Source organism: Hyperoodon ampullatus (genome assembly GCF_949752795.1).
Source record: "Hyperoodon ampullatus genome assembly, chromosome: 3".
Taxonomy (NCBI): domain Eukaryota; kingdom Metazoa; phylum Chordata; class Mammalia; order Artiodactyla; family Ziphiidae; genus Hyperoodon; species Hyperoodon ampullatus.
In genome coordinates this window covers 83,244,129-83,268,967 of record NC_136916.1, presented here as the reverse complement: position 1 = coordinate 83,268,967, position 24,839 = coordinate 83,244,129, and the positions used below count along the sequence as shown (strand labels likewise).

Sequence of the window (24,839 nt, the reverse complement as noted above, 5' to 3'; positions counted from 1 at the left end):
AGGGACACGGGTTCGTGCCCCGGTACGGGAAGATCCCACATGCCTTGGAGTGGCTGGGCCCGTGAGCCATGGCCGCTGAGCCTGCGCGACCGGAGCCTGTGCTCCGCAACAGGAGAGGCCGCAACAGTGAGAGGCCCGCGTACCGCATAAAAAAAAATGTAACTTCTTCTTGATTCTTGTAGCTTTTTCTCTCATCCTTTTTCTCCCTCACTCCCACTACTGGACTCTTACATTCTTTTTTTAAATTAATTAATTAATTATATTTATTTATTTTTGGCTGTGTTGGGTCTTTGTTGCTGCGTGCGGGCTTTCTCTAGTTGTGGTGAGCAGGGGCTACTCTTCGTTGTGGTGTGTGGGCTTCTCATTGCAGTGACTTCTCTTGTTGCAGAGCATGAGCTCTAGGCACATGGGCTCAGTAGTTGTGGCTTGCGGGCTCTAGAGTGCAGACTCAGTAGTTGTGGCGCACAGGCTTAGTTGCTCTGTGGCATGTGGGATCTTCCCGGACCAAGGCTCGAACCCGTGTCCCCTGCATTGGCAGGTGGATTCTTAACAACTGCGCTACTAGGGAAGCCCGGGACTCTTACATTCTTTAACGCACGGTCTCATCCATAATTCATCTTTCATCACTTATTCTCTTCTTTTACACTAAATTGACTTTCAATCTTGTAACTCCATTAAAAGTTTTGAGGGTCATCAAGAACCGTTTCTTCTTCAGTCCTTACCCTGCTTCACTTCTCAGCAGCAACCGCGAACATGACCACACTCTGCCTCTGCTCCTCTGAGCCCACCTCAGTCTGAATGACAGTAACTCTTGATGTTCAGTCCTTGACCCTTTCTAATCCTCTTTCTAAATTCACTCAGGGCTCCTTACATCTCAAGGCTTCGTGCCAGATTCCCTAACCTACCTTTCCAGCCTTGACCCCTTTGCTGAGATCACCTGTACTTTACTCTCCCCCTTCTTGCTCCTCATAGACAACATCCTCAGCCACACTCATGAGCCATTGCTCAGTGTGGATTATCCTTGTACAGAGCTATTCTTGGACACTTTACGTTTATTCTTATTGGTGTTACTTTGAGTGTAGTGTTATTTTCTAATCTTGGGGGGCACCCTCACCCTTAGGATGTTGACCAACATATTTTGTCTTTATTTTCTTTTACAATGTGAAAGTTTTTCACAAGGATCAGATTATCAATTATTTGCCCTTGTTTTCTTCTTTTTCTTTTTTTTTTTTTTTTGGCTGTATTGGATCTGCGTTGCTGCGTGCGGGCTTTTTCTAGTTGAGGTGAGTGGGGGCTTCTCTTCACTGTGGTGCGTGGGCTTCTCACTGCAGTGGCTTCTCTTGTTGCAGAGCACAGGCTCTAGGAACGTGGGCTGCAGTAGTTGCAGCACATGGGCTCAGTAGTTGTGGCTCGCAGGCTCTAGAGTGCAGGCTCAGTTGTTGTGGTGCACGGGCTTAGTGGCTCCCCGGCATGTGGGATCTTCCCGGACCAGGGATCAAACCCATGTCCAATGCACTGGCAGGCGGATTCCTAACCACTGCACCAGGGAAGTCCCTGCCCTTGTTTTCTTTTGAATAATTTCCTATTCCATAGAGACCTGACCTTATGGAAGTCTTCTGATACTCCTTTCAGGTGAATACTCAACTATATTGTTTGGAGTCTTGAGTCAGCTAGAGCTCTCTCTTCTTCCCAGCCCAGATTCTTCATCTCAACACTGTGTTGACCATATATCTTAACTCAGGTTGGCTCTGGCCTGGGGATTCCTGAGATGAGAACTTTAGGAGAAGCCAGGGCTACTGACTGAGTTGGTGAAAAGCTGTCTCATTAAATTTTTGATTTGTGTAGACCTTAAAGTGGCCAATAATTCTATGTCATAATCCTAACTCATTTCTATAGGAATCTACAGAAAATCCGTTATTATTTTTTTTAATACCCTTAATCAGTGTGGGGTATCCTTACAAAATTTTCAATTTCTGATACCCGAATAGATTTGTTTGACAATGTAAGGGGACATCTGGCACTCTCATTCACATGAGACTCCTTTTGTCAACATATTGTGTTGTCACTCGTATGAAAAGTATGCTAATACAATGTGACTAATGCATATCAAGTCTAGAAAAAATAATTTTCAATGTTTCTTTGAACACAAGAAGGGCCAGTCAATAGAATGTTCTAGTCCCCCTGACAGGTATATCTGTATAATGACACTGCATGAATCTAACTATTGTGATGGAAAGAAACGAGTTGGTAGGTGCATCTACCTCATCCCTCCAACTTAGGGTTCACAATAGAATCTTCTGATTTTTAAATCATAGGTAGCTTCCCTACAAAGGAGAGTATAAACGGCAGGAGAATCCCTTTCTGCTTGGTAAATAATTACATAGCTTTCACTATACATTGATAAATTGGAATCCTGGATTACACATCAGTCTTTTCTGAGACTGGCTGTTACACCTTTGAAAGGCTGATTAACTCAAGTGTCTGGGAGAAAAATTGTTCCTGAACTTGCTATGCTAGGAGCACCTGTTACTATGTAAGGCCCTGATTGAGCAGCCATTTCTACTTTTTCACTGGCATCTCTTTTCTTTTTTTAAAGAAAAAAGGGGGACTTCCCTGGAGGTCCAGTGGTTAAGACTTTGCCTTCCAATGCAGGAAGTTCGATCCCTGGTCAGGGAGTTAAGATCCCACATGCCTCCTGGCCAAAAAACCAAAACATAAAACAGAAGCAGTATTGTATCAAATTCAATAAAGACTTGAAGAATGGTCCACATCAAAAAAAATCTTTAAAAAATAAAGTAAAATAAAATCCAAGAAAGGAAAAAATACATTCCTTTCAGAAAAATGCTTGCATAGTGACCTAGTATTCCTTCTTGATAAAGAAAATGAACTACAACGTTAAAAGTAATTCATTCTCAAAATAGCACTGGAGGGTTTAGATTACAAGGGAAATTCAGAATTCTAGATCAAATCATTACTCAAATTTCTGGACTCAAACAGATATTTGTGTACCACTGTTCATAGCAGCATTATTAACAATAGCCAGAAGGTGGAAAAATCACACTGTTCATTGACAGATGAATGAATAAACAAAATGTGGTATATATAAAATATTGCTTTTGGACTGTCACCATCTTTTTAATTAAAGTCTTACTATAAAAATCAATTTTATTATTTCAGTCAACTTCCTCTATAAAGAGGAATTATGCTACCAGTAGCAAGTAGTATCAATATAAAAATAAACTCTTTTATCAATGAGACTTTTCATATTGTCCAAAATATTCTTATATATTTCTAGTAAAAAAATTAAAATTCCTTTTCAGCATGACAGAAATTAAGAGATTGACTTACTGAACTTGTACCTAACAGGTTTTTCTGAAGCTCTTCACTTTTGTCCGCTTGCTTTTTGACTGTAGCTTTTAACTTGGCATTTTCAATATCAAGCCTAAAATGCATATTTTAAAATAATTATTCTCACACATAGATTTTAAAATACCACACAGTTTCTGAACAAACACCTGCAGGTTCAATTACATATGTTCTAAGAATTTTGAAAAGTAGATGATTTGGCAATTGTGCCGTTTTCTAGTTGTGTTCTGTGGATAATGTGAAAAATTTAGAAATAATGGAGAAAAATTATGCATTTCAAAATAGCTCAAAGCTGAAATGTTTACCCAGCTTTACAATGATGTATTTATTGTCATAACTGATATAATTCTCATACTATACTGCTTATCTGCTCTATACTTATACTTAAGTTATTTTCTGTGCTGCTTTAAATTGTACTTTTGGATGTGATCCTGCGTCTTCTCAGCACATCTCATGGCCTCTGTACATCGATCCTGTGCTTCTTGCAACTAAAAGGAGAAAATTTTTTTTTAAATTACTGATAATCTAGCAAATCCGCCATCATCTGTTTTTATGTCTTTCATCTGCATATTGTTTATGGCTACTTTCCTGCTGCAACAGCAGAGTTGAGTTGCTACAACAGACACCTTGTGAACCACAAAGCCTAAAATATTTACTATCTGGCCCTTTACAAGTTACTGACTTCTCGTACTAAACCACAGCATCATTCATGCTTTAAATTATATTTTATCAAATAAATACACAAATTTATAAATTGGCCAAATGGGGAAAGACATTTATATTTTTTACTCCACGCTCTATACCAACTATAATTTTAAATATCCACATATGTGAATGACCACAGCTCTTTCAGTGATTATGAACGTTCACACTACACACTACTGTTGGTGACAACCAGATGCTTCAGGGACTAGTGTGAGAGGTAGTATCTACACAGGAGCCAGAATGCGTGGGTCTGAGTCCCAATTCCACCACTTATTTGCTGTATGTCCTTGAGCAAATTACTTAAATTTTCTGTGTCTCAGTTTCTCCAGCCGTAAAATGAAGATAATAATAGCACTGACCTCACTGGGATGTCGGGAAGATTAAATTGGGGGGGGGGGTATACATAACGTATTTAGAAAAGTACGTGGCACATAGTAAATGCTAAGTGTTTACAATCAGAATTATTACTATTGCTGTATTTTATGTTCCAAACAATTTGATATTTTAGGCAGATGGCATGCCAACAGAAGTGGTCTCCTGTACAAGTCACACTGAAATCATTCTCCATACCATTGAAATTGGCAGTAAAGAGGGAGCATGAGGACCAGAATGTATGTGCCCAGTACTTCAAAAACTTCCACTGATTCCACTAGTCCTTTTTTCCACTTATAATAATTTATAACTTACTTCCTCTCTGTACTACTCAGTGGGCAGTGATCATGGATTAATATGCAAATAGCACCTCCTGGATTGAGTGGTACATAACTTACATGACCATCAGAGGAAGGGTTATGTCACTGGCATGGAAATATCACCCTATTGCTAAATCAAAGCTCTGAATCAATTCACTCCTAGCAACTGGTTATGTCTAGAAAGTACTCGGATGAGAAAATTAAGGTTATGTGGTATGGATATTGGAGAAGCTATCCACAGAGCTTTACAGTTGGTGAAATGCTATCAATGTGAAAATCCCCAGTTCTGGCTGCATAATGAAGGAAGGCAAATTTAGATTTTTTTTTCCAGAGTGAGGGGAAAAGAAAAGAGCATTTAATTGAACAATTCTCCTCTATTAGATTAAGAGCTTTTAATTGTATATTTAATTGCTTAAAATACATTTTAATAAAAGATTATATCAATATCTCCAAGAAAATGTTATTGGTATGGTATAAAGTACTTAATTGTATCCTAGCAACTGTTAAGCTAAAATATTTTCAATTTATGCAAGACAGGTGCCGTGCATATCAATAAATATTCCCTGTTAGACAAATTTATACTTAGGCGAGATTCTCTCTCATGAAAAAAATTAAAACAGTGTAAAATTAAGGGCTAAACTCTTCTTCACAGACTAGATGACAGGGTCAATGAGAGCTAGGACAGTCAGAGAGCTTCATGGAGAAGACTGGGGGCCAGGTCTGAATAAATGGAGGATTAGGCAGGAGGAAAAGAAACTGTAAAGACAGAAAGGACAGCATGAGTAAAGGCCAAGAAAAGGTGAAATCAGCCAATTAACTAAGAGGATAAAACCCAACAGCAGGGAGATAAAAATTATGTCCACACAGTAACTTGTAAATGACTGTTCACAGCAGCATTATTAACAGCCCAAAGGTGGAAATAACCCAAAGGCCCATCAACTGATGAATGGATGAATGGCTTAGCCACATAACGTGCTGTTCGACAATAAACAGGAATGGAAGTACTGATATGCGCTATAACATGGATGAACCTTGAAAATGTTACATCAAATGAGAAAAGCTAATCACAAAGGACCACATACTGTGTGATTCCATTTATATGAAATACCCAGAATAGGCACATCTACAGAGACAGAGATTAGACTGGTGGTTGCTGGGGCTGAGGGAGATGGGGGCCATGGGTGACGGCTAAGGGACGCAGGGTTTTCCTTTGGGGGTGATGGAGATGCTCTATAATTGATGCCAAGTGCACGACTCTCTGAATATACAAGGAGAGATTGAACTACACATTTTAAATGGGTGAATTATATGATATGTGAATTATCTCAATAGTTTTCTTAAAAATACAATGGGAGGATCTAGATAATTTTCTTAATTTTCTATTTCGGGTGTACATACTACACACGATCTGAGTATCTCTACGCTTTTACAATATATCTAAAATGAAAAGAATATGAAGGCAATGCCTAACTTCAACTGGTTTGTATAATGACCTTTCTGCACACGTTATTCTGAAATCCATGAAATAAATACACACAGATACTACATCCATTCATGAAAGTGAAGATGAAAAATGACAATTTTATGGAACATTCCATTAAACATTATCCTCTGATTTTATCTGGCTTGCTTCATCATGGTAGTAGAGATATCACTAAAAAATACTGTTTAATAGAAAAAAAAAGTCTCTCAACTTCTGTGAGGAATCACGCACAATTCTCAACTTTCCTAAGGGTAAATATTGTAAGAAAAAATATATAATGCAAACGGCAGAATGAAAGTCAGAGTTTAAGAAACAAGTGCATGATAAAGATAACAAAATTGTAATAAATTTACTTGTAACGGAAATACAAAAGAAAGCCGTCCATGAAAATTAGTGTCCTAAAACACTTTATCCTATACATTAAGTATTGACACGTTAAATTTCATACATACCTGACTTGTGACTTGACGTAATTTTTTCTTTAAATCCTGTGCCTCATCTTCTAAATTAGTACGATAACGTGACATGGCCTCCAGTGAAGCCTCTGACATAGATTGCTTTTTTAGGGTATCAGCCAGTTCTTGTTGAAGTTGTCTCACAAGTGCCTAATAAGATACTCTGTCACTGATTTTATAAATTACCTTATTATTAAGTTATGTTAATAATAGATAACTCCAACCTATGTACTTTGAAAACTATCAACAGAGACATCAATTTGTCTCCTTCTCCTTGTATGTGCACCTTCCTGCTCACTGAATTTGGTTTAAGACACAGAAGGTGTTACCCTCCGGCCTTATCACTATTAAGTTACTTAGACAATGGATTCAGTCCCACTATCCACTCCCTGACCTTCCCGATCAATTTGCTGAGCTTGAGGACCTCCTCAAGTCTCAGAAAGAAATGGGTGTGTAGGTGGGACGAGTGGTGGGAACATCTTCCCTCTTCTCTACTGGAGGCTTCCATTAACTTCAGAGATCCTCACATATTCAATCCAGTGCTCAATAGATTCCTATCTCAGAATTAAAATGAGGTCATTCCCATTTTAATTCCTAGAATTAAAATGAGACCTTCAGGGCCTCCCTCTGCCTCCCGATAGAAGCCCCTATGACCCTGTCCCCCACCCTATTCCTGCTACTCATGAATCTGCCACCCCTCACTAGTCTGAAAATGGGAGTCCAATGCCAAATTAATAAGTCACACAGAGCTACAATTCTCTTTGTATTGGACAGATTTATATCCAAATGATAGTAACTGAGCCTTGAAATGAGAATTATGAGCAAATTATTTGTAAAAATGTTCCAAGTAAATTATAAATAGAAATGGGAAGATTAAATCAAGTATAGTTTTGCTAAAGCTCACTACTTTAATCCCAAATTATGATTTAATGAAAAGTAGATGCCTTTAAAGAGTTGAGAGGTCATAAGAATACATGGTTTGAGGCTGAACTATTTCCCAAATTAATTCAAATTGACATGAAGAAAAATAAAATTATATCAACTAAAAAGTTATGACAAGCTACTGAAGGAAAAGTACTATGAGATATGGCATCAACACATCAGTTCATTCGGGAAATCTGGAATTGACTGTCAGGGTAATACACAAAATTGAACCTTAATTTCAAAATAATTCATTTTAGATCTGAGCATTTGATTTATCTGCTTCATCATGATACTAAAATGTGGTGACATAAAGATTAAAATTATTATCTTAGCAGTAGAAGAGTAAATTACTAATACCGGTCTATACCCATTAACAATTTATAACTTAATCTCTTAAAATTTCATAGGTGACACAATGTCTCTACTCAAAGTAAAGTACCTCTCAGGTCTAATTCTCTATTTGCTGAATACAAGGTATGCTTTTAGGCTGATTTACAGTCTATAGATTTATAGTCTATATATTATTTATATTCAACTAGATTCAACATTTAGCCATAATCAAAATCACTTTGAATTTTCTTTCGGAAGTCTGAGAATTATTTCTCTTCTTGGATACTTACTTCTCTTTCTGTTTTCTCATTTTCATACTGATACATTCTCTCTTTTAAATGATTACATTCATTGATTAACTCCTTGTTCCTTTCCTCCAGCATCAGACCTTGTTTTTCACTTTCAGCTTGAAGTTTTTTCACAATCTCCTGAAACTGGTCTTGGATGTTAATTACTGTCTTCTCTCTACTGTCGGCTTTGTTTTGCGCATCATCCAGTTGCTGTCTGAGCAATATGTTTTCACTCTGGAGTTGAGATAACCTCTCTTCTAAGGATTCCTGCTTTCCAATGTATTTATTCACTTTGCCTTGTTCGCTTTGATACATGCGTTCAAGTTCCTTCTTTTGACACTGTGCTTGGCTTAGGTCTCTCTGTACAAGTTCTAGCACCAAAGTCTTTTCTCTGAGAGCATCCCTCGTGTGATGGAACTTGGTTTTTAGGCTACTGAATTTACTTTCAGCTTGAGAAAGTTGCTGGGAAAGCATCTCATTGTTACCTTTCAGGTTAGACACATCAAAATTCATTTTGTCCTGCAAGCGTAACCACTCATCTCTTGGTCTCTGGAAGGCAAGTCCCAGGTCTCTTTTTGATGTCTGACTTTGATGGTGATCATGTATCGCAGCAGCCAGTCTAGAACGGTAGGATTCCACTTCTGCTTCCTGTCTTTCTTTGCTTTGTTTTTCATTCTCCAGCTTAGAGTTTAGCATTGTATTCTCAGCTGTCAGAACATTAAGCTGTACAGTATATTGGAATATTGTCTTTGTTAATGTTTCCTCATTCAGTTTTATTGTCTTTTGAAGATCATCATTCTTTTCTTTTACAATTTCAATGTCCTCAAAATATTTCTTTTCCTTTTCCTGGTTCTGACATTTTATTGTGTCGATTTCCAGTCTTAGCATGGCAACTTCATCCTGCAACATGTGGTTTTTATGTAACGGATCTTTTTCTTTTTCAGGACTATCGGACACCTAAGTGAAATAAAGGAGATTTTTAGCTAGTACTCAATAAATTGACATTTCATGATTTCCTCTGAAAGACTAACCTATATGTTTATACAATGAAAAGGCTGCAATAAGTGGATATCCAACTGGAAAAAATAAGGTTGGATACAAACCTCAGACTTCTTACAAGCAGAAATCTTCAAAAGTTCAAAAATTTAATTGAAGACAATGAATCCATGAAAGTAAAAAACAAACCACAGGAGAATTCTTAAGAAGCTCAGAATTGGAAAGGCCTTTCTCTAAATTATAACAAACCCAGAAGGCTTAAAATAAAAGATTAATAAATCTGACTATAGCTAAAAATTGCCTCTGATGTGATATATTTATACGGTGGAATACTACTCTGCCATAAAAACAGAATGAAATAATGCCATTTGCTGCAACATGGATGGACCTAGAGACTATCATTCTGAGCGAAGTAAGCCAGACAGAAAGACAAATATCATATGATATCACTTATACATGGAATCTAAAAAAATGATACCAATAAACTTATTTACAAAACAGAAAGAGACTCACAGACGTAGGAAACAAACTTATGGTTACTGAAGGGGAAAGAGGGGGAGGGATTCATTAGGAGGTTGGGATTAATATATACACACTACTATATAAAAAACAGATAACCCACAATGACCTGCTGTGTAGCACAGGGAACTACACTCAATATTTGGAAAAAGAATCTATAAAGGTATATATATATATATATATATATATATATATATATATATATATATACATATATATATATATATATATATAACTGAATCACTGTGCTGTATACCTGAAAATAACACAGTATTGTAAATCAACTATACTTCAATAAAAAATAAACTAAAATACCACCTGCTAGCTTAAAAAATAATTACGTCTGCTAGCTAACCTATACAGCTACCCCATAGTAAAAGCCTTAGCTCTGTATATATTTCGACAGATTAAATTTCCTAAAATTTTTTTTCCTGAGAATATTCCATAAATATTCTATGTTTCTAATATTTATATAGTCCTGAGAATATTCCATAAATATTCTACGTTTCTAATATTTTTATAGTCAGTTACAAGAATCACATCTACTGATAACTGTACTAAGCACTTCTACAAACATCAATTAACTCATTTAGCTATGACAGTCCTGGAAATGAGGAAGTCAAAAATACAAGCAAGCTGCAGGCTTTTCTCCAGGTCTTCTGACTTTACTATGAGTCCTCTTACACCAAACCACAGCTAGTTCTCTAGTACAAACATATAAATATGAAATGAGCCTTATATTTCACTATGGTGCATACACTCGTGGTAAATAAGGTAAAATTTATAGAGATCTTAGAAAATCGTGAGATTATTCGCTGCTGCAATAACTTTTATTCTCTCTTCATAATGCTTAAAATAGTAAGGTAGGGGGAAATACAATGAACTGTTTCACTAAAAATAAAATACTTATCAATAAATTATCACTAAATAAATATTATGGCATATCTATCACTATTTTCAAAAGTTCCTTGTACTGAAATAGGACACTACATGGAGCAAAGTGTTAATTTTCTCACAAGTAGAAGAATGACGTCCAAAAGATGGCCTCTGAACTGGCTATACCTTTCCTCCTTACCATCAGTGGAAGGGATAAACTAATCTCTCTACTAATCTATCAAGGAAGTGAAATCACTGCCAGAAATCATAATGTTGCTTTGTTTGTTTGTTTTGGGGTTATCTCTTTTTTTTTTGGTAATTTTGTAAGTTTATTCTAAGGAAATAATTTTGTTAAAGTGCTCAAAAATGTTTTTACGGGCTTCCCCGGTGGCGCAGTGGTTTAGAGTCCGCCTGCCGATGCAGGGGACACGGGTTCGTGCCCCGGTCCGGGAAGATTCCACATGCCGCGGAGCGGCTGGGCCCGTGAGCCATGGCCGCTGAGCCTGCGCGTCCGGGGCCTGTGCTCCGCAATGGGACAGGCTACAACAGTGAGAGGCCCACGTACCGCAAAACAAAAAAAAAATTGTTTTTACAACTAATGTTGCAGCTTTTACGATACTGAAAAATTGTAAGTGATGTGAAAATGTCATTGATGGGGTACTGGTTAAAGAAATGACAGTGAAGCCAAGAACAGACTCTGATTTAGACACTGAAAATGATGAGGTGCATAGTGATTGACATGTTCACTCCAAAGCAGAGGGCAAGAACGTATTCAGTGCTGGGATTTGGTCGGGTAGTGTGGTCGATGGTGGAGCACACATGGTCTTCCCTGCCTAAACCGCCATCAGGGTGCAGACTTTTCTAGATGGTAGCAATAGTTTTGAGATTATGAAAAGTTCATCAGTTCCTATGGAAAATATTAAAAGCCTCTCCTTGGATGAGGCTATTGTATGTCACTGCTTGACTGTTGCAGACAAATGGATTTGAATTAAAAATACTACTTGAATTAAATTTAATCAAATATAATTCAATTATGTTTGAATTAAAAATATTAAATATCCAATGGATGAGAAACGTCCACCCCCTCCCCAAAATATACTTAAATAGGTTTTAAATATCCTCTACACTGTCTGTGACGTATAGTATTGGTTTTTAAAATATATACATATACAGATACATACACACAAATATTTGAAAATGATTAAAGAAAATACCTCAGAATTCATTTCCTTATTAGTCATTTCTATCTCCTTTTGTTGGGCAAGGTGACTGGTCAGGATTCCATCTTGTAAAATTCTGGCATTCTGCTCTCGAGAAAGCTGCCTCTGAGCGTCATTTCGCTCTTCTACAACCTGGAGACATATTTCATGAGGTTTTTGGTCTCATACCATTAAAAAAAAAAAAGTCAAAAGCTTAAGAGCAGAATTTTAAAAAAAACTGTTAAAAGGAAGTAGCCTTTTAAAATAAACACAAGGATATTTATCCCACATGAATAACTTAAGATTTTAATTTAAATGACTGCTAAACTTATCACAGAGCAAAAATACAGGGAGATATAGTACTGTGAAAGAAAATCTTTTTACAAAGCATTTAACTAGTTCCATCGCAGTCTCAAGGCAATTTACCCTGTATTTTAACACAGAAAAGCCAAAATTAACACATGGATTGGAATTAAGAATATTACTTTCGAATGGACCAAAAATGCCAATCATTATGTTAATCATTAAGCTCAATTTACCTTCCATTCCTCCATTCAGAAAACATACACAGAGCATGTATTAGAAGCTAAGAATGGCAAGAAATTAATAATTTAAGCTATAAATGTCATAGTTCATATTTAGGATGAGATAACACTTTTTATTTGTTTTAAACCTAAATAATATATATTAAATCAAAGAGATATTACAAATAATACTGAGGAAATACTGTTGGAAATTTGAAATTTTCACCAAAGATTAACTTACCTGATTCAGATTATTTCTCACAGTCCTAGTTCCATGTCTAGTGCTCTGAGAGTGAGTTCAAGTTGTTGTTTCATTTCAACTTCTTTACTGTATTGCTCTTTTCTTCTTAACTGCTCCCTAATTTTTTCATATAACCTGTCAGCATTTCTTCTCTTCTTTTTTTCTTGTTTTAGGGTGAATCTGCAGTTAAATATGCTTACCTTAAAATGTGTTTTGTTAGAAAATAAAAAGTTCATTTTATGATCTGGATCTTCACCTGCTGATTTAGTATCCTAATGAAATTTCTGTTCTCCAGTTTTTTTTTCCTTTCTAGGCCTCATATTTTTAATTCCTCACTTCAATCTCTTCATAAAGATATATGTACTTGAAAGGTAGCAATGAAAAAACATTCTGCCACTTAAGTAAGTTTTAGTCAAGAGTAACTCTGGTGAATAGTGTAGGAAAGAAATTTTGAAATTATTCAGTGAAGTTAGGCCGAAAATTACCCTGTTTTCCACACTGTCATAATTACTCCTCCTTTAGGACAGATAATTTAGTTACTAGTTAAAAAGAGAAGCTGTTGTTTAGAAACAAGTTTATAAGTTCACTAGAAATAAAATTTCAACTTCATAAAATACTACAGGTACCCCTAAATGACTTACAGTGCCAGATAAAATCTGCAGATGCCTTTTACAGAACATATATCTTCAGACACTGTAATCCAAGACTAGGCTAGGGAGTCTAATATCTGTTGCCCCACACTTTTTATGTTTCTTCTTTTGTAACATTTTCAACTTGTTGATTATTATCTATTTAATAAATAATTTTAAATCCCATAAGGCAGAATCCATATTAATTAATTAAACAGAGAGTATTTTGTGCTTTCAGCACAAACCTGTGAACTAATTTTATCTCTGTATGAAAGAGATATTGAATAAACTAATCAGTAATCACCTTCCATTTTTACCTTTTATTTCATCCACGCATATGTTAAGAATAAAACTACATAAATGTTTTTAAAAATTTTGTCTTGAGAAAAATGGCCATTTCATACTTCTGTGGGTGGGAGTGTAAAGAAATATAAACTTTCTGGAGAACAATTTAGAAACATGGATCAAAGACCTTTTTAAAAAGTTCTCATACTTTAACCAAATAACACAATATTAAAGAAATTATTCAAAATAAATAATCAGAAATGTAGAAATGAATTTATAGAAGAGACATTCCTTGTAGCATTAAATATAATACAGAAAAATGAAAAATAACTGAAATTCAATTTGCTAAAAAAAATAATGACCATAATTCAAAAAGACACAAGCACCCCAATGTTCATTGAAGCACTATTTACAATAGCCAGGTCATGGAAGCAATGTGAATGCCCATCAACAGACGAATGGATAAAGAAGATGTGGCACATATTTACAATGGGATATTACTCAGCCATAAAAAGGAACGAAATTGGGTCACTTGTTGAGACGTGGTTGGATCTAGGGACTGTCATACAGAGTGAAGTAAGTCAGAAAGAGAAAAACAAATACGCATATTAACGCATATATGTGGAATCTAGAAAAATGGTACAGGTAAACTGGTTTGCAAGGCAGAAATAGAGACACAGATGTAGAGGACAAATGTATAGACACCAAGGGGGGAAAGCAGGGGGGTGGGATGAACTTGGAGCTTGGGATTGACATGTATACACTAATATATATAAAATGGATAACTAATAAGAACCTGCTGTATAAAAAAATAAAATTAAAAAAGATATTACAAAAAAAATGAGCCTTCGTATGGAGGACTTCTGTATGGCCATGAAAATGATGATTTGGAAATATATACATTAAATTATTAGTAGAAGTATCCACTGTTAAGAACTTGCTGTATTATTTCCAAGAATTTCATACTCCACAATACTAATGAAGTTTTCTCCCCTGTAAAATCCCAGCAGGTATGTTAGCAAGTATAAAACTTCCCGTAGTATTAAAGTAAATACACATCTGTAGTATTACAGTAAATAAAAACAGTTCAAATATTTCTTGAAAACTAAGATGTTCAATACCTCAAGCTGCAGAGCTCTTGTTCCCACTCCACTTTTTGATGTTCTAACTGTGATTTCATTTCTTTTGTTTCTGATAGCTCCTTTGGTAGCCCAGTAACCTTATTTTCCATTTTTTTATTTTTTTCTGTAAGTAGTTCACAGTAATATTTTTTAAGTTCTACTAATCTTTCATATGAAAGAACTGCATCCTGAATTTTCAATAAGCTAACAGAATCTGCATTAGGAAGAAAACAAAGATAGAAATGAAATATATGAGTAATTTTTATGTATAAAGCACTGCACATTTTCACCTTCACTCATCCATACATTGAGCAAATACATTTTTTTTTTTTTGGCCATGCCGCACAGCATGTGGGACCTTAATTCCCTGACCAGGAATTCAAGTGGCTAAATATACAATGCCCCAAAGAGGTGGAGGAAAGAAACAGAAAAAAATATATTTGAAGAAAAGAATGGCCAACAATTTTCTAAACTTAATGAAAACTACAATCCCACAGATCCAGGAGGATCTGGCAAGGAGAGAAGAAGTGGCAGTAAACTATTTTGTAATATTCTTATCCTATATATGATGTGGTACAATATTACTTGAAGGTGGACTGTGAGAACCCTAAGTAAAATACTGTAAACCCTAAAGTAACCACTAAAATAGTGAAACAAAAGAGTTACAGTTAATAAACCAAAAAAACGAAAAAGAAATAAAACTACATCATAAAAATTACTTGATTAATCTAAAAGATGGCAGAAAAAGAAAAGGGGAACAAAGAACAGATGGGATAAACAGAAATCAAACAGCATAATGACAGATTCATACCTACTGTATCAATAATCACATTAGTGAAAATGGTCTGAAAACCTCAATTAAAAAGCAGATTGTCAGGGACTTCACTGGTGGCGCAGTGGTCAGGAATCCACCTGTCAATGCAGGAGACACAGGTTTGAGCCCTGGTCCTCCCACACGTCATGGAGCAACTAAACCCATGTGCCACAATGACTGAGCCCACATGCCACAATTACTGAAGCCCATGGGCCTACAGCCTGTGCTCCACAGCAAGAGAAGCCACCGCAATGAGAAGCCTGTGCACCACAACGAAGAGTAGCCTCCACTCGCCGTAACTAGAGAAAGCCTGTGCGCAGCAATGAAGACCCAACAAAGCCAAAAATCAACAAATAAATAAATTAATTAATTTTTAAGAAAAAGCAGATTGTCAGACTGCATCAAAAAGCAAGACACAACTGTATGCCACCTATAAGAAATGCACTTTAAACATACAGACATAAATTTGTAATAAGGTTAGAAATAAGATATACCACACTAACATGTGACAAAACAAAGCTAAGCTAGACTGGCTATATTAATACCAAACAAAGTAGACTTCAGAGCAAAAAACATTATCAGCAATAAACAAGGTCATTTCATAATGATAAGAGTGTCAATTAATAAGAAGCATAACAACCCTAAACGTTTATGCGCCTAGTAACTTCAAAATATATAAAGCAAAACTTGAGAGAACTGCAAAGAAAAATAGACAAATCCACAATTACAATCTGAGATTTCAATACCCCTCAATGAATAAGTGATAGAAAGAGCAGGCAGAAAATCATCAAGGATACTGTAGACTTGAACACCACCATTCTTTTCAAGTAGCCATGGAACACTTACCAAAAGAAGACTATATTCTGGGTTATAAAATAAAGGAGTAAGTCAAAAGGATTTAAGTCATACAAAGTATGTTCTCTGACCACAAAGCAATCAAACTGGAAATCAAGAACAAAAATATTTCTGGAAAATACTCCAATATTCAAAAACTAAATAACACACATCTAAATAATCCTTGGATTAAAGAGGTAATGAAAAGAGGAATTACAAAGTATTTTGAACTGAATAAAAATGAAAACATAATATATTACAATTTGTGGAATGCTGCTTACTTGCATGAAAATTTATAGCACTGAATGTCTATATTAGAAAAGAAGGTCTCAAATCAATGACCTTGGCTTCCAACATAAAAATCCAGAAAAAGAATAAATTAGGGGACTTCCCTCATGGTTCAGTGGTTAAGGATCTGCCTTCCAATCCAGGGGACATGGGTTCGATCCCTGGTCGGGGGACTAAAACCCCACATACTATGGGGCAACTAAGCCCGCCCGCTGCAACTACTGAACATGCAAGCCACAACTAGAGAGCCGGAATGCCGCAACTACAGAGCCCACACACGCTGGAGCCCACACCCCATTTGGAGTGTCACAAATACTGAGCCCACAACCACAACTAGAGAGAGAAGCCCACGCAGTGCAACAAAAGATCCCACGTGCTGCTACAAAGACCTAACGCAGCCAAAAATAAAATAAATAAATAAATATTTTTTTAAAAAAGAGCAAAGTAAACCCAAAGCAAGCAGAAGAAAGGAAATAAAAAACATCAAAGAAAAAATCAATGAGAAAAAACAAAACAAACAAAACAAAAAAGACATGGAAAATCAATGAGGGACTCCCTGGTGGCACAATGGTTAAGAATCCACCTCCCAATGCAAGGGACACGGGTTGATCCCTGGTCCAGGAAGATGCCACATACCGCAGAGCAACTAAGCCTGTGTGCCAAAACTACTGAGCCTGCATTCTACCATCCGCAAGCCACAACTACTGAGCCCGCATGCCACAACTACTGAAGCCCATGTACCTAGAACCCATGCTCCACCACAAGAGAAGCCACAGCAATGAGAAGCCCGCACACTGAATGAAGAGTAGCCCCCGCTTGCCGCAACTAGAGAAAGCCTGAGCACAGCAACGAAGACCCAACAGAGCCAAAAATAAATAAATAAATAAATAATTTTTAAAAAAACCAGTGAAACCAAATATGTTCAGAAGATGAATAAAAGTGATAAACCTCTAGCCAGGCTGATAATGAAAAAAAAAAGAGAGAGAAGGCACAAATTACCAATTTCACAGAAATGAGTAATGAGAAATCACTACAGATATTAAAAGACTGACAGAGTAATATTATGAACATTATGTAAATAAATTTGACAACTCAGATGAAGTGGGTAAATTCCTTGAAAGAGGGAAAATACCAAAGCTCAATCAAGAAAGAACAAATAGGGCTTCCCTGGTGGCGCAAGGGTTGAGAGTCCACCTGCCGATGCAGGGGACACGGGTTCGTGCCCGGGTCCAGGAAGATCCCACATGCCATGGAACGGCTGGGCCCATGAGCCATGGCCGCCGAGCCTGCGTGTTGGAGCCTGTGCTCTGCAACGGGAGAGGCCACAGCAGTGAGAGGCCCGTGTACCACAAAAAAAAAAAAAAAAAAGAAAGAACAAATAAACTAAATAGCCCTATATCTAAAAAAGAAACTAAAGTCCTACTTAAAGACCTTCCCACAAAGAAAATTCCAGGCCCAAATGGCTACACTGGTGAATTCTACCAAATATTACAACAGTATACACAAAAATATACATATAAATATACATATTTATACCATGGTCCTACCTTTACACTCCATGCCAAGATGTTCTATTAGCAACATGAAATTCTTATGATTAGAGTAAAGCATCTGGCAATCCTTAAAAGCTGTTTCAGATGACTGAGTTAAGTCATCAAGGTCATCCATAGAATTAGTTTGCTCTTTGACCTACAAATAAAAAATACTATTTCACAATGTCCCCAAAATACTTATAAAATATACTAAGTGTACAGAGGTGATAAATGTCTCTTTATTAAAGAAAAACACAGATACTTCTTAAAAGAACAGATTTTTATCAAAGGGATAATTTTATCGACAGTGATTCTAAATAATTTTTTCAAAGTAAATGTTTCTACAACAAAGGAAGATTTTCTATTTTTCCTCTATACCTTTCACAAAGTAATTTTTTACTACAGGATAATATTTTGTATAATTCGTTTTTTACTCTACCTTGTTCTTTTCATTAGATGTTTCCTTTGTAGCCCTGAAAAAACAAACGATTCTTTTCAGGCAAATATTAAATACTTAAAATACAAAGAATACCTAAACCTATTGTTTTTTACATAAAATCATTGCATTGGTAATTAATTTTCTATAAAATAGATTAAAAAATAAATAGAAAGAGTAACATTAAAGGACAAAGAAAATACACCATAATAATATTAACAAAGCATTAAATTAGATTAAGCTGACAATCAAAGGAAAAACATAATGTTACTTGCATTATTTGATAGGAAGAAATATACAAGGGTTTTTACTTTTTTACTTTGAAACACCCACATGTTGGGGTCATGTCAGCATCAGGGCTGAAAAATAGGTACCTCATAGTATCCCTCCACCACCAGCAACAATTTGGCATCTATCTACAGACAAAAGTGGCTTTGTGGCAGTTACAGGATCCAGCACCATAAACCAAGGGACCTGGGAAGAGTCCTGCCCACCCAAGTGGTAACAGACATACAGACCACAGCCCAGCTGTGGACCCTGCATGGCCCATGAACTGGATCCAGCCACTCTTAGCAACGTCCAGGCAACCCCTGGAAAACACTGTCTTAGACAATCACCCACAGACGAGAGAGCCTTTGTGGAAATCCAGGTTTCCAGCAGAGAAGTGCCAGCATACCACTGGAACAAAAAAATGCAAGTTGGGATACATTGGAGAGGGCAGTTATTAAAGACTGGAAGAGGTGACTGCTACTTCAAATTCAAAGACAGCAATGCAAAACTTCAAGTAACATAAAAAAAATCAGGAAAACATGACACTACCAAAAGATCACAATAATTTTCCAGTAAGAAATCCCAAACACATGGAGATCTGCAATCTACCTGATAGAGAATTCAAAATAGTAGTTTTAAGGAAACTCAGTGAGCTACAAGAAAACACAGAAAGACAACCCAATAAAATCAGGAAAGTAATACACAAACAAGATGAGGAGTTTAACAAAGAGATAGAAATAATAAAAAATAACCAAATGGAAATTTTGGAGCTGAAGAATACAATGAATGAAAGGAAAAATGCAATAAAGAGCACTGACAGCAGAATGGATCAAACAGAAGAAAGAATCTGTGAGTTAAGAGACAGGAGCTTTGAAATTATCCAATCAGAGGAGAATAAAGAAAAAAAGAATGAAAAAGTGGGAAGAAAGCCTACATGAATCACCATATACCATCAAAGGAAATAATTCATAAATCATTGCAGTTCCAGAAAGAGAAGATAGGGAGAAGGTGGCAGAAGCTTATTTAAAGAAAAAATGGTTGAGAACTTCCTAAACCTGGCGAGAGATTTGGATATCCAAGTTCCTAAAGCTCATAGGTCACCAAACAAACTCAAGTTAAAGAAATCCTCGCCAGGAGACATTATAACAAAACTGTCAAAAATCAAAGACAAAGAGAGAGTCTTAAAAGCAGCAAAAGCAAAGAGGCTTGTAAATTATAAGGGAACCCCCATAAGTCTATCAATGGATTTCAAGAGAGTAGGACGACATATTCAAAGTGCTAAAAGAAAAAACCTGCCAACCAAGAATACTCTATCCAGAAAAGTTGTCTTTCAGAAATGAAGGAGAGATAAAGGCTTTCCCAAACAAAGTAAACCTGAGGGAGGTCATCACCACTAGACCTGCCTCACAAGAAATGCTGAAAGGAGTCTTCAAGCTGAAATCAAAGGACGCTAATTAGTAACATAAAATATATTTAAAAATACAACACACTGGTAAAGGTAAGTATACAGTCAAATCCAGAATACTCTAATACTGTAATACGGTGGGGTGTTAACCAATTAACTCTAGTATTAAGGCTAAAGGACAAGAGTATTAGAAATAACTATAACCCTAGTAAAATATACAATTTGTTAATCATGAACATCAGCTCAAATGAGAACTTGTTTTATAGGAAAATAACAATTATCTATTGTTAAATACTGACATAGGCTTACCTATCAGAATCTTCATTCTCCATGGTAGGAAACTGTTGGTTATTAGTTTTTCTGCTCTTTCTCTGTTGAATTAATCCACTATCATCAGCATCATATATGTTTTCTGATACTTCCATTTCACTACTTCTGTGCTTCTTCTTTGCTTCTTCAACCTTTAATGAAAGTTTGACACTACATATAATTGTTATTACCTTATTCATTATAAAGACCTTTTCATTGTCATTAATTACTTGACTCAGAGTTTGCCCCGGCTTTAAGCAATAAAAATAGTTTTGTGCTTACTTTAATTTTTTTAATTACAAGTCATTGAAATTTTTGTAAAGTCTGCTTCTTTCTGTTTGAGGAAAAGAAATAAAATTTTAAAAATTTCAAAAAGGGCTTTCTTAATGTGGTGCAGCTATTCACATCCACTCTTCCCTGTCTGATGGCAGAGACAGAGAAATAAAGAGACAAAGACACAAAATTTGTCCTCTTTGGTCTTTACCACCTGGATTTTGCATTAAACAGCCAAATTTAGAGGATGGGACACCTTGGTGCTTCAGTAACAAAAAGGAAACATCCTTCTTTCTGCACTGAAGCTATTCTTCCCCCACTGCCTTTTACAATTCTTTTTTCATTTGGATCCTGGGAATATCAAAAAAGTGACGGTGTTCACTAAAATATATGAACCAAAGTTTACCAAAAAACAGGAGTAGAGTGAAATTGATGAATTGTTAGTTAGTGTGGAATTCTGGAAAATGAGTAATGCCTCCCAATTTCACATTCAATAACCATGAAATTTTATAGCTAAAGGGTACAGAAGCAATTATCTACTTTAGCCCCACTATTTACCAATAATGGGAATAAAACCAAGAAAGGTTCAATGATTTGTCCAAAGCCCCTAAAGTGGCATTTCCTATCATTTCATGGCACCAAAAGAGATGATACAATTCTGTAACCCTGAATCTGATAAATTACTAAATGAATTCATCAGATTAATCAGATAAGTTAAAAGTGTGACTTTGGCAAAGTAATTTAATGCCTCAGTTGGGGGTAGGGCTCATCTCTTTTTCTTTCAAAGGAGAATATCTACAGATTTTTGTCTACTTTAAAACTCAGTCAATGCACCTCTTACACAAAAGAGCAAACAAACAAATTAAAAAATCTATTACTGGAAGGAAAAAAAAACCCTCATTGCACATCAAAACTCAGTTTTCTCCTTTGGAGATAAATACTGAATTTGTTTGCCTGAGGGTTTATACTACCTAAATGATAAAATCATACATGTCAAAACTTACCACATTTTATTAAACAACACAAAGTAAAGGTCTGACTCAACAGAAACATCTGAGAGTGGTGACTAAAGAATATGTGGGAGTACATGTATTTGTTATTAAAAATATCTTGAAGTGGCCATGTTGGAATTCTAAGTGCCAAGCGATTGAGTAAAGCAGAGAAGATCGCATACACTAAAGCACAATAAAGAGATTAGTTTAGCAGGAATACGTGTTTATGTCCCTTCTTTCAGTCACTGCTTCCTTCCCATACCATAGAGTGTAATTTATATTTAACACCCAATAGATTAAAAAAAAAAAACCCAAACCCAAGCTTATTATATTTCTTAAGCAATTTCCTTTGTGGAAATTCTGGCTCAGAAGGTCACATGGTATGTAGCTAAATTAGTTTCCCAGTTCATATGAAAGACTGACAGAGAGAGACTTAGGTTGATTAAGGAACAAAAGCCAGGAAAATAGTTTCCTATTATTTAGATGGCAGAAGTAATCTATTTCTACACAATTACCTATTTAGCTGACCCCATTTTATTACTAAGTGGAAAATCAGAATGGATCAGATCATTGATAAAGAGAAAGAACAAAGTAGCAGCAAATGAACCTCTATCTCTTTTTGAAGTTGAATTTTCTCTTTTTCCAAAGCCAGGAACTCTACTTGTAACATGCCTATCTCATTCTTAAGCCTTTGCATATCTTGCTGTAATTCCTCATTTAGATACACTTTGGATGTTCTGTTACTATTCAGTGGAGAAGAACTCCCATTTTCTAATTCAGGTTGCATGCTTTTATAGTTATTAGCACTGCAATTATCTGCAAGCAATGGCTTCTGGAACCAGTCTTGTATTGGTTTGGTTTTCTTATAAGTATTTGGAACAGCAGAAATATCACGACTTTTTATTTGAATCATGTGTTTCATTTCATTGGAGCGGGCAAGCCATAAATCAAAAAGTCTTTTGGGATCACTAGACTGAGGTATACATCCGAGTCTAATTACCAATTAGTGGTATTTTGGTTCATATTTTGTAACATTTGCATATCAAACTCTTGGTCTTCTTGCATTTCAAATGTAACTACTGAGTCCCTTACATTTTTATTTTCTGTATCATTATAAAAACTCTCCTCATTTTTGTTAAAAACATGTTCAGTGTCTGGTTTATCACTTTCATAGTCTAATTTATTTTCATTTAAATAAAGCTGTGAAGATGACGGACAAGAATGTCCCCAAGACCCAGAGGTTAAATAAGATGGAAAAACATTTTCAAGACTGGGTTCTTTTTGTTCAGGAAATGCTTGGAATGCTAGAGAGACAGATACTCCAAATGCAACTTTTGCCTCACAGTCAGGTATATTATTTGTCAAATTAGAAGGTATTTCCTTTATGTTTGCTCCTTCTTTAGGGTTATCATGCAGTGGCTCTTCCTCAGGACAAACAGTAATTTTGTATTTTTCAAAAGTTCCACCAAACTTCCACTTTAACTTATTTGTGATGCGTTTGAAGTTATTTTTCCACCCTAATTTGCCTCGTTTGATCCACATTTCCTCATGCTTCTGTACACAAGGAAGTCCTGAACATACAGATATGTCCTCTCTATCACATTCCTTATTCATTTCTGGTTCTTGAGGCATTTTTTGCAGATGCAAAAGCGGAAGATCAATTGGCTTGATTTGATTTTCAGATGTCTTTTCTGTCAGGGTACATGTTTGTAAAATAACTTTATCCTTAAGTAATCAAGTACGGACAAAGAAAAATTAGAAAATAATTAAACTTTAACCATTAAACTTCTTAATCTATGTTTAGCTACTCACAAATCACTGGATTACAACTAAGAAGTGAAAAATAACTTGCCTTAGCCTGAAACAGGAGAAAAACATGAACTCACAAACCCAATTTTGTCACTGTTTGTTTGAACTAAATAATTCATATATGTTAAATCTACCAAAAATGAATTAGGAGATGATTTTTAATGTTACAAAGGCTTCCTTACTTAAAAATATTTCACCTCACCGTACCTTAAAAAGTCCCTATGTGCACGTAAGGATTTTTTTTTAAGGACGAGTAACTGGAGAATAGACAAACCTTAAATTACTAGGAGCCAAAATCAATTAATACCAATCAGAAAGAGGAACAAATTCCTAAATTTTAATGCAAATTATATACTATGATAGTATTATACGTTGATATAATACCTGCTTTCATTCAGTTATATTATATTCTAATATCCACTAATGAATGTGGATAAAACATTGTTTAATATTATTTATTGGTTTCCTACCCTGAAATGAAATAAATTAGAAAGTTATTGTTTGTACCCTAACAACAAAGGTCCAATTCTGGAAGGTCTGCTTCCTTAATAGGCAATTGGGTTGATTGTATGACCCCTTCTCTCCCTGAATGTAGATCTTTAGGTCGATTACATAGAGGTCACAAGACAGAATAAATCTTTAATCTTGGCATTAGTGACTGGCAATTTGAAACTGCAAATTTTGAACAGCTGGGAATGATTTCTCCTTCCATGAATCTAACTCACGGACCATCACTGATATACTGTTCATAATTTCAACTGCTTAATCATACGATTCAGTATTTAATATCAACTTCTTTATCATGTAAGGAAGAAGCAAACAATATTCAGGAAATTTTTTTGCCTCAATTCCAAGGACAAAGTTTAACTATAAATTATAATAGATTCTAACAATATTTTAAGCTTTGTAATTAAAGCACTATAAAAACTAACCATTAAATTATTATCTATCAATTCTAAGAGGTTAATTTTGAAAGGTAATTTCATTTGAACTCTGTTGTTAAAACATAGAAAACAATATTGAGCCAGAAATTTACATTTTTACATACCCGTGAGTGGTTATTTTCACTTCCATCAAGCCTTTCTTGTGCTTCCTCCGATGTTATTTCTAAGTCTAGTTCTGCTGACAAATCTATATGTTTAGTTAAAATTAACTACTTAGAACAGTTAGATAAAAGACATAATCTTTATAAAAATACATGTAAAAAATTTTATCAAATGACAATGTAAATTAAGCTTAATC

At 35.6% G+C, this 24,839-nt stretch overlaps 1 protein-coding gene across 1 annotated transcript in view; it reads right to left on the bottom strand.

Annotated features, from left to right (window-relative positions):
- The window catches only part of LOC307049542 (ankyrin repeat domain-containing protein 26-like), a gene marked incomplete at its 5' end in the record, with an annotated part of 115,218 nt that overhangs the window by 19,372 nt on the left and 71,007 nt on the right, over positions 1 to 24,839 (bottom strand). Inside the window, 12 exon segments of the mRNA XM_079699102.1 lie at positions 3,349 to 3,442; positions 3,784 to 3,854; positions 6,699 to 6,851; positions 8,246 to 9,202; positions 11,851 to 11,988; positions 12,601 to 12,629; positions 12,632 to 12,780; positions 14,636 to 14,849; positions 18,119 to 18,260; positions 18,543 to 18,576; positions 20,524 to 20,675; positions 24,646 to 24,728. Coding sequence (XP_079555228.1) covers positions 3,349 to 3,442; positions 3,784 to 3,854; positions 6,699 to 6,851; positions 8,246 to 9,202; positions 11,851 to 11,988; positions 12,601 to 12,629; positions 12,632 to 12,780; positions 14,636 to 14,849; positions 18,119 to 18,260; positions 18,543 to 18,576; positions 20,524 to 20,675; positions 24,646 to 24,728 — 2,216 coding nt within the window.